The following is a 14,501-nucleotide window of genomic DNA, read 5'->3' on the forward strand; positions in this document are numbered from 1 at the left end:
ATGGATAGTAACCCTTTTGCTTCACCTCTCAGCAATGGTTCACGTCATATGTTCTGATCAAAGTGGAATGTCCTGCTTCATGGTGGTTCTGTCTCAGGCCCACTGGTGACTCAGCTTGCCCGTGCTTCATCTCTAGGTCACGCATCAGGGCGCAGGAAAAGAGGAAGAACCAAAGCTGATTCCACTGTTTTGTCAACTTCAGAAACTGTCTGGTGGCAGGGCAGGCCAAAGGTATTGGCTTAGCCACACTCTGGACACTTGGTGGATGTGAATAGTCCCAGGCACCCAAGGTATCACGTTAGTTTCCAAGTCTCCAAAAACTAGTGAGCCACACGTGCTTCATGCCACCTTGTTGTCTAGTAGCTTTACTTCCTTTCCTAAGATACAAGGCTTGCGTTCTAGCTTGGTCTTGGGACAAGTTGATTTGTCAAGTGACTCTAAAAGACTCATTGGCACATTATCTGTAACAGTAATTCTCAATCTTGGCTGTGCATCAAAGTTATCAAGCAATATCGAAAGCATTCTCATGGTCAGACTTATTCAATCTGGGTGGGGTCTGGGCAACTGCATTTTTAAAACTTCAATGATGATTCTACTGCAGAGCTTTGTTGCAAAATTTTCTTAAGACTACTGAAATGCTGAAAGCCAAGGGGAAGAAGGAATGACTTCAATGCACAGTAGGGGAGCAGCCACTTGACGTGTGATGCACCTGTTCAAAATGATCACTAAAATGATTATGACATTTCTGAAAAACCTTCTGGTAAGGTGTTAAGTGCAGGAAAAAGCCTGATGAAAATCACCATGAAGTTATGATTGCAACAATATCAAAAATACCCGTATGTATGAAAAGGGATTGGAGGCTGAACATGGAAAAGACATTACAACTGTGCTCTTAAAAAAAAAAACTTTCCTACGCATTGTTACAATCCAATGTTTGTTCCTGTGATGCAAATATTATAATTACAAATGGCCCAGTGTCTAAGTCACACAAGGAGTGACAGTGCTGCCTGGGTCGTCTGAAGCACAGCACATTCTGATGCAATGTAATTAGCTCTGCAGCAACCCTGGCATCATTCATTGTCCTCATAAAGGGGGGAATAAATGATTCATTAACTTGAAGAGAGTCAAACCAATTTAAGTGAGCAGAGCCACCGTACTTGCGAATCAAGTGTTTGAGAACTGATGCTTCCAGTCTCCTCATTTTCCCAGCAAGGATGCCATTTGCCCTGTTGAGCCCCTACTGCACATTCGGCACCATGTTGGGCCCCCTCCTGTGGTTCTGTCATTTCTAGGGATGTGATGAGATTAGAGAAAATTAGCAGGCCTCATGCAGAGAAGGACTGTGGTCCTGAAAGACTCAGGAAGAGATTCTGTTCACACAAAAGCCCCAAGGGAAATTGCAGAGCCAATGCAGCTTTTTTTTTTTTTCTTTCTCTCTTTCCCTGGAAGCTTTCTTTTACTTCCTGACTCATCTCCAGGATGTCATTGCTTTTACACCGAAACCTAAGGTGGCAGCATATTCCTCAGACATGGGTGTGGTGGGGAGCCCTGGGTCATCTCATAAATCTTGTCATCTCTCACCTCCCTCCTGCTTCAGCAAGTTGGTATTTCCCCCAACATTATGAAGCAGAATGCTGGGTGTGATGATTCTCTCTCCTATTGTCCCTCACTGCGTGCAGGGGACTGGCCCTTACCACACAGGCAAGTTTCAGAGAGTATCTGCACGCACTGCTGAGCTCTGACACATGCTGTAAGCTTCACATATTTTTCTTTTAGCACTTCCCCCTACCTTATTTTATATATGAGGAAACTGAGGGCTAAGAAGGGGAAAAGTAAAACCAAGCCATCATGTACTGATTCTGGTTTAGCCCCAAAGCAGTTGCAAGTTCATACTCTTTCAGGGAGCCAGGCCAGTGCTATGAGTTTGGGAAGTGAGCTGGCTTGGGCTTTGCTGACCTGCACACCAGAAGGGGCACCAACTCAGTGCTGCTGATGGGTAAGGCACAGAAGGCAAGTCCATTTTTTTGCAATTTACATTTCATTTCACATGCCTGTTATAAGTTGACAATTTTTTCCAATAATTTACACAAACATCATAACAGGATACATGTAGCCCCAGGCTGTCAGTTTTCAACTTTTAGAATAACAGTAAAATTGAAAGAGCCTGGAATCAAAATACTCTGGGTTTGAGTGCTGATTTCAATATTTGGTAGTTGTGTGACCTTGGACAAGTCTTTGAAGTTCATGTATCAGGACTTCTCATCTGTAAACTAGGAATGATAGCATTTACCTTGTACGGATTTTAGGATGATAAAAGGGGAGCTTAATCAAGTAGAAGCAGAAAATACAATTGCTATGAAGAACAGAATTTTCTCTCTCTTATTCATTCCTATTTCCACACTACCTAGAAAAGTGCCAAACAGCAAATAATAAATGCCTGTTCAGCAGAGCAGTGCCAAAGAAGCAACGTCGGTACACAAGCAGCAGCTATTACTGTCATCATGGCTCTTGGTGTCTGGTGGCCACTCTCTCACGTGGTTTCTTCCTGCCTCCTGTCCAAGCCACGGGGCCTACAAGTCAACAGCAATCGTAAAACCGGGTGGCTACTGTGTGATTCCGAGACCAGGGATTAGAATCCAAGGGACTCTTCCAGGGGGAACATCTTAGAACTCACTGGAGAGGGGCTAGTCTAGAAGGCTTACCCTGTTAGAGAAACTATCCAGTGACCAACTTTAATAGAAGCTGGACACAATCTACTTCTTGGTCAAGTCTTTCTTTGAAGAATGAGCACAAGAATTCTCTTAACTGCTAAGAAGGGCTGTGGGGCCATGAACCTTGGATTTTAATCCCGCTAACTAGCCATGAGACTTTCCAAAGTCATGTTATCACTGATTCTTGATGTCATCATACCTGTTATTTCTAAGCCTCCAGGTAGTTGTGATACTTAAATACAATCATGTGCTCCCAGTACTTTGAGAAACATGTGACATCACATCATGGTTAATCAGATTTTCTTCTCAAATATGAATGTATGTCAAGGCCTCCCAGAGACTACTTCTTTGGTACAAGAATTACTTTCAAATGGGGTTCTCTAGATTCAACATTCTGTCCTCAGTAAATGTTTGTTCCACTGCTATAATGTGCTAGGAACAGCTGAGCACACATGTGATGGAGGCAAAGATGACAGCCATGTAGCTATCGAAAGGAAGAGTATTCTAGGCAGGGAAAACAGCCAATGCAAAGGCCCTGGGGTCGGAGTGTGTCATGTATTCATTGAAGAAATAACCAGGAGGTCAGTGTGACCCTAGCTCACTGAATTAGAATCATATTATGCTGAATCTTGTAGACTTTGACTGTGAGTGTGATGGGAAATATTTGGAAAATCAGGAACGTTTCCTAGGGGCCAGGCTCATAGCACAGTAGGTTGGGCCACGCCAGCATCCTATACGGGTACAGGATTGAATACTGACTGTTCCACTTCTGACCCTGCTCCTTGCCAATGTACCTGGGAAAACAACAAAAGATGCTCCAATTCCTTGGGCCCCTGTCCCCACATCAGAGACTAGGAAGAAGCACCTGGCTCGCAGCTTTGGATCAGCAGAGCACTGGCTGTTGTGGCCACTTGGGGAGTAAACCAGTGGAGAAATCCTGGAGAGGGCCAAGTGTCAGAGAGATGTATTTCATCACTTAGTAGGTACAAAGAGGCTGGGAAAGTCACCTACCTACACTGAGTCCCATTTGTGTCATCTACAAGGTGGACACAACCACACACATTCTGAAGGGTAAGTCACCTCCCTTCTCCTTGGGCTGTTATACCTTGATTCCTTGAGCAATGGCAGCAGCAGCGTTGGCTTCTTTTTCATCTGCCTGCACCAGAAGTTTCTTGGCATCAGCTTCTCTGGTCTCTTCTTCAATTTTCACCATCATTTTTGCAGTGTCCTTGGATGTTTGGATGAGCTGAGGTTGAAGGGCAGTGAGTTCTACTTGCATGACTGCCACCTGGCAAGGAGACGAATGAAGCCAGGGTCAGCTATATTAATGTCAAAACTGGCAGGAGCTGAAAAGGTTCTCTAACAACTTGTGATGTGCATAGCAAATGTATAGTAATGCTTTGGACATGGTACTGGCTATGTATCTAGTGAGTTTTTATCTCTTGGATTCTTTCAACACTGAGCTCGTACTGTGAGTTTTAAACAAACCCTTTGCTAGGCACCAGACATATCAATAATCAGAAAATTAAGAAAAGGCACATCTTTCAGTATTGGGGACCGGGGGAGAGAGAAAAAATCAGGCTTTTTTTTTTTTCTTTTTTTTTTTTTTTTAAAAAAAAGACTGCAAACTAAACATACACAGCTGAGACACTTGGAATGGAAGGAAGCTTCAAAGACATTCTTTATAACAATGCTGTAGGCTGACCTCAGCTCTCCCCAAACCCCAACTGATATGTGAAACCAAACCCCTAATTTGATGGTATTTAGAACTGGGGCCTTTGAAGACAACAGGCATTGGATACAGTCAAGGCAGGGCAGCAGAAGTAGGACTCACAATGGGGAGAAACGCCCTTATGACAACAGGAAGTGACATGGAGATCTGTTTCTCTTACGACTGAGTGATGACAGAGCCAGAAGGTAGCTGTCTGCCAACCAGGAAGAGACCCCTTCCTCACAAATGGTTGACCTGCTACAGCCTCCAGAACTGGGCTTCTACTCTACAGCCTCCAGAACTGGGAAGATAGGCTTCCTGTTGAAGTCATTCAGGGTGATGCCTTCTAAAACATTCTTGCCAACTGGTTTTCTGGCCCCTCCATGAACACTACTAATGACCAGGCACTCAGTACTTCTCAGAGCAGTGAAATGTGCTGTATTTTTTTTTCCCCCAGATGTGCCATTTTTAGGTATTCCTGCCAATGAGCTGTAATTTTCACTGATTGGTCCTTATGCTGGCTTTCAAGGCAGCCCAGATATACAAGATTGGATTTCAACCTAGAAGAGGGTTTCCGTGGCCTGGTATTCACTGTTCCCATCAAGCCTGTGTGAGTCAAATCAGCATCCCAGCCTGATGACACAGGCCCTGGTCTGAGTTTCAGTTTTGGTCGCGCTATCTGATTACAGGCAAGTCACCTGGCTTCTCTCTCTGTGTTTCTAATGTGATGATGATAACAGTGCTTTTCTCAGACACACCCCTCACCCTTGGAATGCAGGAGAGCTTGAGGAACTTAACTGGCACTGCCATTCTCCTTTCTGCTCTACATTATCCAGAGAAGATATTTTTACCCTTATCTGGGCAGATTCTTGTTGTCAACACATCTCTAAAAGCCAGGGCGCAAAGCTGAACTTAGTACCCCCAGGAGCAAAGCAATGTAGGCTGTGTCCGTTGATGTTGGTGGATTTTCTGTATGTGAGAGAGATCAGCCTACTGTAAATCAAACTGTTGCCTGAGTTCTTTGTTGGTCCATCTCTTCATGTGGCTCTAATTTCTGACAGTTTACCAAGTGACCCCAATGAAAAAGCAGTTAATAACTCACACACTAGGCTCTTTGCTAAGGACTATATTTGGGTCAGTTCATTTAATCTCTGTAACAGTGCTATGCAGCGAAAGCTGTTACCACCTTTATAATAATAATAATAATAATAAAAAGGAAGCTGAGGTCCAAAAGATGAAATCATGCATCCAAAGTTCTCTAGCTGAGAAGTCCTAAGCTGGAATTGAGCCAGGTATGATTTTACAAAATCCTGTCCTCGCTCTTTCTTCTTTAAGAGATTTATTTATGGGTCCAGCACAATGGCTCAACTGGCTAACCCTCTACCTAGATGAGCTGGTAATCCTTATGGATGCTGGTTCATGTCTCAGCGATTCCACTTCCTATCCAGCCCGTTGTTTGTGGCTTCAGAAAGCAGTCAAGGATGACCAAAAGCCTTTGGATCCTGCGCCCTTGTGGTAGATCTGGAAGAATTTCCTGGCTTGTAGCTTCAGATCAGCTCGGATCAGTTCAGCACCGCTTTGGGAGTGAACCAGCAGATGGAAAATCTTTCTGTCTCTCTCTCTGTAAATCTGTCTTTCCAACAGAAAAAAAAAATCTTTAAAATAAATGAATGTATAAATAAAAGACTTATCTTTTTAAAAAAAATTCTCAGTCATCCTCTACTGCTTTCCCAGTCATGAGCAAGGCTGAATGGGAAGTGGAGCAGCCTATACTTCAGCCAGCACCCATATGAGATGCTGGCACTGCAGACAAAGGGTTAGCTTGAAACGCCATGGCGCTGACCCTATAAAGCCTTGCTCTTAACCTCTGCCTTATCTTGTCCAATTCCCAATAAGAATGAGACAAGTGGGCCTGGCGCGGTGGCGCAGTGGTTAAGGTCCTCACCTTGCATGCCCGGGATCCTATATGGGCGGCGGTTCTATCCCAGCAGCCCCGTTTCCCTTCCAGCTCCCTGCCCGTGGCCCGGGAAAGCAGTCGAGGACGGCCCAAAGCTTTGGGACCCTGCACCCGGGAGGGAGACCCGGAAGAGGCTCCTGGCTTTGGATCGGCATAGTATCAGCTGTTGCGCTCACTTGGGGAGTGAATCATCGGACGGAAGATCTTCCTCTCTGTCTCTCCTCTCTGTATATCTGCCTTTCCAATAAAAAAAAAATAATAAAAAAATAAATCTTTAAAAAAAAAAAGAATGAGACAAGTGAGGCATCTTCTTCAGGACAGACTCCCCCCTACCTCCCAGCAAAACTCAAGATAAACTGTGCTTTAATTGCATTGTTATAAGAAATAAAAATTAATGCAAAAATCATAATGAAGAAAATAGCAAAATCTTAAACACAGGCAGGATCCCATGGGGGCCAGAGTTAGCATGAGATAGATTAGGTAAACTCTGGAAATCTCAAATTTTGTACCTGAGCAAGTACCTTATTCTAGATATTTTTGTCTCTATTTTGGCAGTACTCACCTGTGAAGCTGCGAAATCAAGTTTCTGCAAGCCCGTCAAGTAGCGGTTTCTCATCATGTCCACCTCTTGTCTTTTGCTATTTAACAGCGACTTGAAGGTCAGAATTAGTTCGAGGTAGGATGTAGGGGTAACATAATTGTGTCTGCGAAGGGTGTTGTAATAATCGACTGACAGCTTCTTTACGGTCTCCTGAAAGTATTTGCACATGGAAACGACCCTGCCAAGGATACCAAGGCAGTTAGGGAGGACCCAACATCCTCCAGGGAGATCTAGTACAAATCTGGATACATATGTGAGGATGTGAGAAGGCATATACACTAAGGATGGCATAGAATCCGAAATGATGTGAAGACAAGTAAACACAGTCGAGGCAGAGAAGGAAAGAGGGAATGTACATTTTTGCTGGAACAATCTTAGATCAAGTCATTTCTATCTTGATCTCCTTTGATGCGTCCCTAGGAGTTAGGCCAGACTTGTAATCTTTGGCAGTCTGGAGAAGCCTCCTGATTTTGCAAAGCAATGTTTTTAAAATACGTAAAATATGAGGCCAGAACTTCTTCTGGCAGATTAAGCTACTCATCTGTGACACTGGCATCCTATATGAGCACTGGTAGAATTACCAGGCTGCTCTGCTTCTATCCCAACTCCTTGCTAATGGATCTGGGAAAGAAGTGTAAGATGGCTTCGAGTGCTTTGCTGTTCATCTCCACCAGTGTGACCATTTGGGGAGTGAACCAGCAATGGAAAGCTCTCTGTGCCCGCCCCCGTCTAACTATGGCTTTCAAATAAATATTTTAGAAATAAAGTACACAAAGTAAAATACATAGGAGTTCCAATGAAACCAATTAAATGAAATATGCTCCAAAATATTTTCAAAATCAAATCTGTGATACAGTAACACGGGTGATTCTTTATTGATGCATTAAAATGGGGGGTCAGAAAACTTTCTGGAAGGAGTCAGATAATAAATATTTTTGTCTTCATGAGTCATGTGGTGCCTGTTGCAACTTTTCTTCCACTGAGTGTAAAAACAGTCATAAACAAGGGTGGTTTCTTTAAAGAACTTATAAAAAAGTGGAATTAAGAGAATTACAATATGCATTTCCCTTGAACATGTCAAAGACTCTGCATATTTAAGTGAATGCACATGGTTTTGTTCTAGTAAAACTTGATTCATAAAATCAAGCTGCAAATTGAACTTGACCCTTTTATTTGTCAGCCTCATATGAAATAACAGTCTTGGGCAGCAGGTTTAAAAATTTTGAAGAAAATGATGTACTCAGCTACTTGTAATGACCAAATAAGTCATAAAAAAAACTGGTTTCTACTGGTGACAAAGTCATAGGCTGTGCTAATCCAACTGGGACTCATTGCCCACATTTATCATTGAGGCAAATACAAAATACCAGTTGGATGTCAGTGAAATGAAGATGGGATTTATTTCTATTCATATTCACCAAATAGGATCCCCTTAATTCTTCCCATGTGCCTGTATTACACAAATTAAAGGTCTCCTGGATAGATGAATCAAGTTCATAATTCACTAAATTGAGATCTATTGTCACACTGATCCCTGTCTACTATTATTCCTTAACTTTTCATTCATTCATTTAATATACAGTTATTGAATCTACTAAGTGTCAGGTACCTGCTAGGCAGTTAAGGATAAAGAGACAGAGTAGGTTGCCCAGTGTCTGCTTTCACGGAACGATCAGCATAATCATCGTTCCTCTCTCTTCTTTTGCTCTAGCTAAAATCAAGTGCCTTTTAAAGGAGGGGGTATAATGTATGGTATACACAGAAAAGAACATGTTTTTTCATGCTGATGTTCCATCCCGTTGATAGCAATATTGTTTCTGTTGCAAAATGCGTGTTCGGAGACGACTGAAATAGCTTTATTATTATATCCAGGTCCTCATATCTATGGCAACAGTTCATCTGTAGGATGATTCAGAGCAATGGAATTTTTTTTTTCAGTAAAAGTTCTTTATTAAATAACTAAGTGTGATTCAATTTAAAAGTGTAAGACATTTTTTTGACACACAAACTGAGACATCTTTAAGACAGTAACAAAAACATATCAGCATCTGGATTTTTCAAGCTGAAATCTTTTGGGGGCACTAAAATTCAGCGAACACTTACTCTTTCCGAATGTTGTCATCAAGTTCTACATCCTCTAGAAACTTGTTGGCCACCAATTCCAGAGCATCTGTGGGCCATGCCTGGAACCAATCAATTGTGCAGCAGTTGATCAGAGAAGGGAACATGCGCAGGCGGTTTCTGAAGGCATCTCCGATTGGACTCAAGGCTAAGAAAAAGTTGATATCATTAATGTCCTTTCTGCGAGTCAAGGAGACTCAAGGGGCCAAATATGTATTTCCAAGTATTTGTACAGGGAAGGTGGTAGAGGTCATGTTTCCTTTTGGTGCCACAGAGGTATAACCATGATAAACTATGAGGAGTGCCTGAGAAGTCTGGGGAATCATGGAATATTTTTCTTCTGCTTGGTGATGGCAATATGAACTGTGCAGTTTTCTAATCTCCAACACACTCCTCATATTGTCCCCTCCAGGTCACTCAGCCAGGGACCAGAGTCCTTTGATCCACTTACATGTGCCGACTCATAGACATAGGACGGCCATGCATGCCCCTCACAGAAACTGTTATGGGGCCATCCAGTTGTTTCTGATCACATGTCCATCCAACCACAAATTCTGGTTTCTACATCCCAAATTCCAACCACTCTTGAATTAGACTCAGTGTGGTAGGAGGAAGCAAGATGCACAGGTGGAGATGTGAGATCGGTATGGCTGACAACCAGAGAGAAGAGAAGACTGGGTTGAGATGAACGTAGAGAAAATGAAAGGGTCTGGCAGGTTGGCCTTGTAAGAACATAGGTTAGGAATCTTGGTTCATGTTATAGTAGAAATCAATTTGTGTGTGTGCACTTGAACACTTGTTCAATACATACAAAATTTTAAAAAAAACCCTTCAGTGGAACAGAAAGGTCTGGAATGGATAAGAGTGGAGATAGAGAAAGCATCAGTGGAGAAGGCATCAGAGGTGAAGTCTGGATGAAATTATGTAGGCTCAGCTCATGTGAAGATGGTGAACATAAAGATAGAAGACAGAGAGAAGATAAAAAATGGACAGGGCTTGGTACAGCAAGAGAAGGTATTAAATACAACTCTGAGATTTCTGGATAGACTGGGGAGATCATTCACAGAAATAGGGACAATAGATACAAAGGGAATATGTGATCTTTCTCAGAAAAGAACTCAGAAAACTGAAGAAAAACTGAAGAGAGTGAGACAGGTTTGAAAATATTTGCTCAGGAAAGTGGGAGAAATTGCTCAGAGGAATTCTAGACCTTGACCCATTGACTGGACCAACCCTGGGACCACTCACTGGGACTAAACTTAGGGTGCTGAAAAGACCTTGAACTCCCCAGAAGAAAAGGGCCAGGTGGAGCAGACATCTTCTTACCAAGGACAACATGAAGGTTCTTTTTCACCTTCTCGATAAAGAAATTATACATAGAAAGAGGAGTGATTTCCATCTTCTGTCCTTCTGTCCTGGCTGCCGTCTGCATCTTTTCTACAATGTCAGCCTTCTCATCGGCCGGGAAGATGTTGGGCACATCACCTGTGTTCAGTAGCATGTTGATGTCCTCGACGAATGACTCGTCCTTGATTTGGTTATCGGCAAAGAGGAACACGGTACTCTTGTTGGCCACCCCGGCCTGCAGCATGATCTTCTTTAGGTCCTCCCGCCAGTCGTTGCCTGTGTAGCTCTTAGTGATCTCAATCTGATACAGTTCATAGTTGTTCATAAATGTGGATAGTTTGGTGGCACTCTGACGCCCACTTCCCCCAATGCCCACCAGGAGTAAGTGGCCTTTGTTTTGCTTCAGGACCCTGCAAATCCTGGAGATATGCTCAATGGCGAACCTGAACATGACCAAGGACATGGGGGCCTTGCTGATGTTGTTGAATTCTTCCAGGTAGTACTCCATGACCGCTGTGAGCTGTTTCAGGTCAGTGATCTCGTCATAGATTTTGGGGTCACTGTCTGGCTTGAAGAAATCTCCAAAGAAGAGGCTACGGATGTTATCATCGACGATCTTTCCAGTAGGTGACAGGTGGATGAGAACCTATGAAAAGGAGAAGCTTCAGCTGGATCTCCAGCCAGTGACCCAATCAGGCTGGCAGTGCAAGGTGTAGAGGAAAGAAGCAAGCAGATGTGCTTGCTCCTTCTGAGCACAGCCTTCAAAGTCACAGTTCATCAAACTTTTTCTTTTTTAAAACCTACTATGTAGATCTCATGGCTGTAAAGACCAAGAGCCAAGGACACTAAAGAGACAGCATGAAAGTGAAGCAGTCTATCTAGCAAATGGGTAAAAATACTGGTGGTCCAATGTTAAGGCTCCAGAGGAGGTAGTCTAAGGGTGACAATTTTTTTTTTTTTGTGGGGCCTTGCTCCTTCACCAACCAGAAGTACAGGTATGTTCCCCAATGTCCTGCCTTTGTGCCAGAGGAAAAAATGTTTAAATGTTTCCTATTTCTTTGGGTTTTTAAATAAGTTACTTATTTATTTTAAAGGTAGAAAGAGAAAGAGAGAGAGAGAGAAGAGAGATCTCATTTGCTGGTTCACTTAATTTTTTAAAAATTAATTTTGTAAAGATTTATTTATTTATTTTTATTTGAGAGAAGAAGAGACAGAGAGTGTCTTCCATCCCCTGGTTCAGCTCTCCAAATGGCTGACAATCCAAAGCCAGAAGTCAGGAACCAGGAAATTTTTTTCCTGTCTCCCATGTGGGTACAGGGTTGCAAGGCACTGGGCTATCCTCTACTGCTTTCCCAGGCCATAAGAAGGGAGCTACATGGGAAGTGAGGAAGCTGGGACATGAACCAGCATCCATAAGGATTGCCAGTGCTTGGAAGTGGAGATTATCCAGTTGAGCCAATATACCGACCCCTCAGTTAATTATAAACAAATAGCATCATATATTAAATCACTGTGAATGGATTGAAACTTACATGTTACTATGAATGGCAAGCAAACCTGGGCAAAGCACAAAATTTCACTAAATCAAATAACTCACTGGAGTAATACTACTCAGAATTCTGAGAGCAGAGCCTTCAGTCTCAGGTGAAAGCGGAACCTGAGAGCTGAGACTCATAAGTCCCAAAGTCTGGGACTATTTCTGAGGCCAAATGATCACAGAACCTCACTCACCTTCTCCACGGTCTGCTTGAAGCAATTGGAGGTGGTTTCTTTCACCATATTGAAGAAGACTTGCCTGTCTTCCTCATCAACCAGACGATCATAGAAGACCCGATACACCTCATGGATCCAAAGCCGGATCAGCTTTTCCACATCCTAAAAATTCATAGTTAATTATTTGAATGAATGGAAGTTAGTGCATAATGTGGTACTCTCATGGTATCCTAAACTCAATTAAGATTAGGCGAAATAATGCTTATAAACGTATCCTGTCTGATGCCTGACATAGACACAGTGCTTAATACAGATTACTATTATTATGATACAGTCTGTATGTCAAGGATACTGCTGAACCTTAGGTACCAGAAATAACTGTGGCTGACCTGCAGGTGGGTGTGAGGGCACAGCAGCACCCCTTGGATGACCCGTGAGAAATCTCGCAAGTTAAAGACATAATGCGACTTGGAGGGGGTTGGCAAGAAGTTCTCCACAGCAGCTCTATAAATGGTTTTAGTGGCTTGTACCAGCATCTTTCCAGTCCTTGGAAGGAAGGAAGAAGGTAGACAAGTCAAGGGCGGAGCCAGGCTTGAGAATCTCCCGGCCAACATCTGGGAACACACTAGCAGGCTCTCACCTAAAGAATACCGCATCAAATCCCTTCCCGAAGTGCCAGTCAACGATAGAACTGAAAATCTTGGTTAAAATGTCATCCTCAAAGGCATTGATGGAAATGATATTCAGATGGCGAGTGAATCGTCCTGGAACACACACACACACGTGTATGTAAACATATTTCCTGTACTTAGTGACTAAGGGATATAGGAGAGTTGGATTAACCTTTGCCTTCATATTCTAGAGTTATGCTTACCAACATGGCAGCATTCTGCCACATGCAACTATTTCAGCTTAAATTAATTAATTAATTAAGTTTAATTCATATTAAATAACAATTTCCATTTTTCATATTCCAATAACAATAAATAAATTTTAAATCTGAATCCAATGTAGAAAGAGTTTGAAGACCAAGGATTTACTCAGAATCAAAGAGCAGGTCCCGAAGAGCTGGGTGGATCAAGCTGCACCTGAGAAGAACTTCCTGAACTTTCAGAGCAGGGGAGAAATCTCATTTGTCAGGCCACTTTGGTTTAGGTGATTGCCAGTGGCAACCTATAGAACTGTAATACAATGGGTGACTGGGTCATGTGCCCCTAGCTGACCTCAGATTTGGTCTCCCTCCTTTTCTTTTTTAAAATTTAATTTTATTGGAAAGTCAGATATACAGAGAGAAGGAGAGACAGAGAGGAAGATCTTCTGTTTGATGATTCACTCCCAAAGTGGCTGTAATGGCTGAAGCTGACCTAATCCAAAGCCAGGAGCCAGAAGCTTTTTCCGGGTCTCCCACGCGAACACAAGGATCCAAGGCTTAGGGTCATCCTTGATTGCTTTCCCAGGCCACAAGCAGGGAGCTGGATGAGAAGTGGGGTCACTGGGACACAAACTGGCACCCATATGGAATCCTGGCGCGTGCAAGGTGAGAACTTTAGCTACTAGGCTATTGCGCTGGGCCCAGGGAACTCCTTCTTTTTCATATGAGAGTCTTTCTTTAGGACCTGGCTAAAGATTCCTTATTTCTTTTCATCTTCCCATCCTACTGCACACAACCTGAAGTCTGAAGCTCTTCCACGTCCAGAGTGTAGCCTCAACACACTACTCATCACTCAAGCTTTCACTCATGAAAGTGGCTCAGCTCTGCTGCTGGGATACAGAAGACAAGACAAATGAGCTCTCTCCTTTACATACCAGTGATGTCATTCCTTCCTCCCCCGGGAGGTCCCATGGCTGTCACGAGCAGCACATCCGCAATATCCAGTCTGCTCGTGTCTTTCTTGTCAAACCAGTAACCATGGTCAATCCATTGCCTCAGGAGTTCGATGGGGGGCTGGGCCCCATATATCTCTTTGGCTGGCATGTTGAGGTCATCTGGGGAAAGAAGCCACAGCTGCATGCTATAACTCCAGGGAATCCTCTGCTCTCAAAAAAAGTAACAATTTCCTTTTTGGGAAGAATCCCGCCTGTCCCATCCCTGCTCCAGGCAGGGTTCAGTCAGTGGACATCCTGTCCGGACCCATCTGGGGAAAGGGTTTTCCTGGGTTCTGGGCTGTCTTCACTTACTGAGATCTCCGCCTCTTGTGACTATAAGATGCATAGATTGGCATCAACAAACAGATATTTAACTTTTTCCCATCTCCTTTAACTGACTGCCTCCTATATGGCAGTCATTTTGTAAGTTGCTGAAGATGCAGCAATGAGGAACACATCTAGCTCCCAGGCAAC

At 43.2% G+C, this 14,501-nt stretch overlaps 1 protein-coding gene across 3 annotated transcripts in view; it reads right to left on the bottom strand.

Annotated features, from left to right (window-relative positions):
- LOC121167960 (dynein heavy chain 3, axonemal-like) overlaps window positions 1-14,501 on the bottom strand; it is a 119,389-nt gene that overhangs the window by 25,884 nt on the left and 79,004 nt on the right. For 2 of the 3 annotated variants that reach the window (XM_040997684.1, XM_040997686.1), the window contains exons 43-50: window positions 13,968-14,147; window positions 12,802-12,925; window positions 12,551-12,707; window positions 12,180-12,323; window positions 10,428-11,094; window positions 9,084-9,249; window positions 6,942-7,158; window positions 3,817-3,999 (exon numbers count right to left, since the gene is read on the bottom strand). In XM_040997684.1, the coding sequence (XP_040853618.1) occupies window positions 3,817-3,999; window positions 6,942-7,158; window positions 9,084-9,249; window positions 10,428-11,094; window positions 12,180-12,323; window positions 12,551-12,707; window positions 12,802-12,925; window positions 13,968-14,147 (1,838 nt within the window). Of the gene's footprint in view, window positions 1-3,816; window positions 4,000-6,941; window positions 7,159-9,083; window positions 9,278-10,427; window positions 11,095-12,179; window positions 12,324-12,550; window positions 12,708-12,801; window positions 12,926-13,967; window positions 14,148-14,501 lie in introns of all 3 variants that reach the window. The other variant, XM_040997685.1, reaches the window with a different exon arrangement.

Source organism: Ochotona curzoniae, unplaced genomic scaffold, assembly GCF_017591425.1.
Source record: "Ochotona curzoniae isolate NIBS_2020 unplaced genomic scaffold, NIBS_Ocur_1.0 patch435, whole genome shotgun sequence".
Taxonomy (NCBI): Eukaryota; Metazoa; Chordata; class Mammalia; order Lagomorpha; family Ochotonidae; genus Ochotona; species Ochotona curzoniae.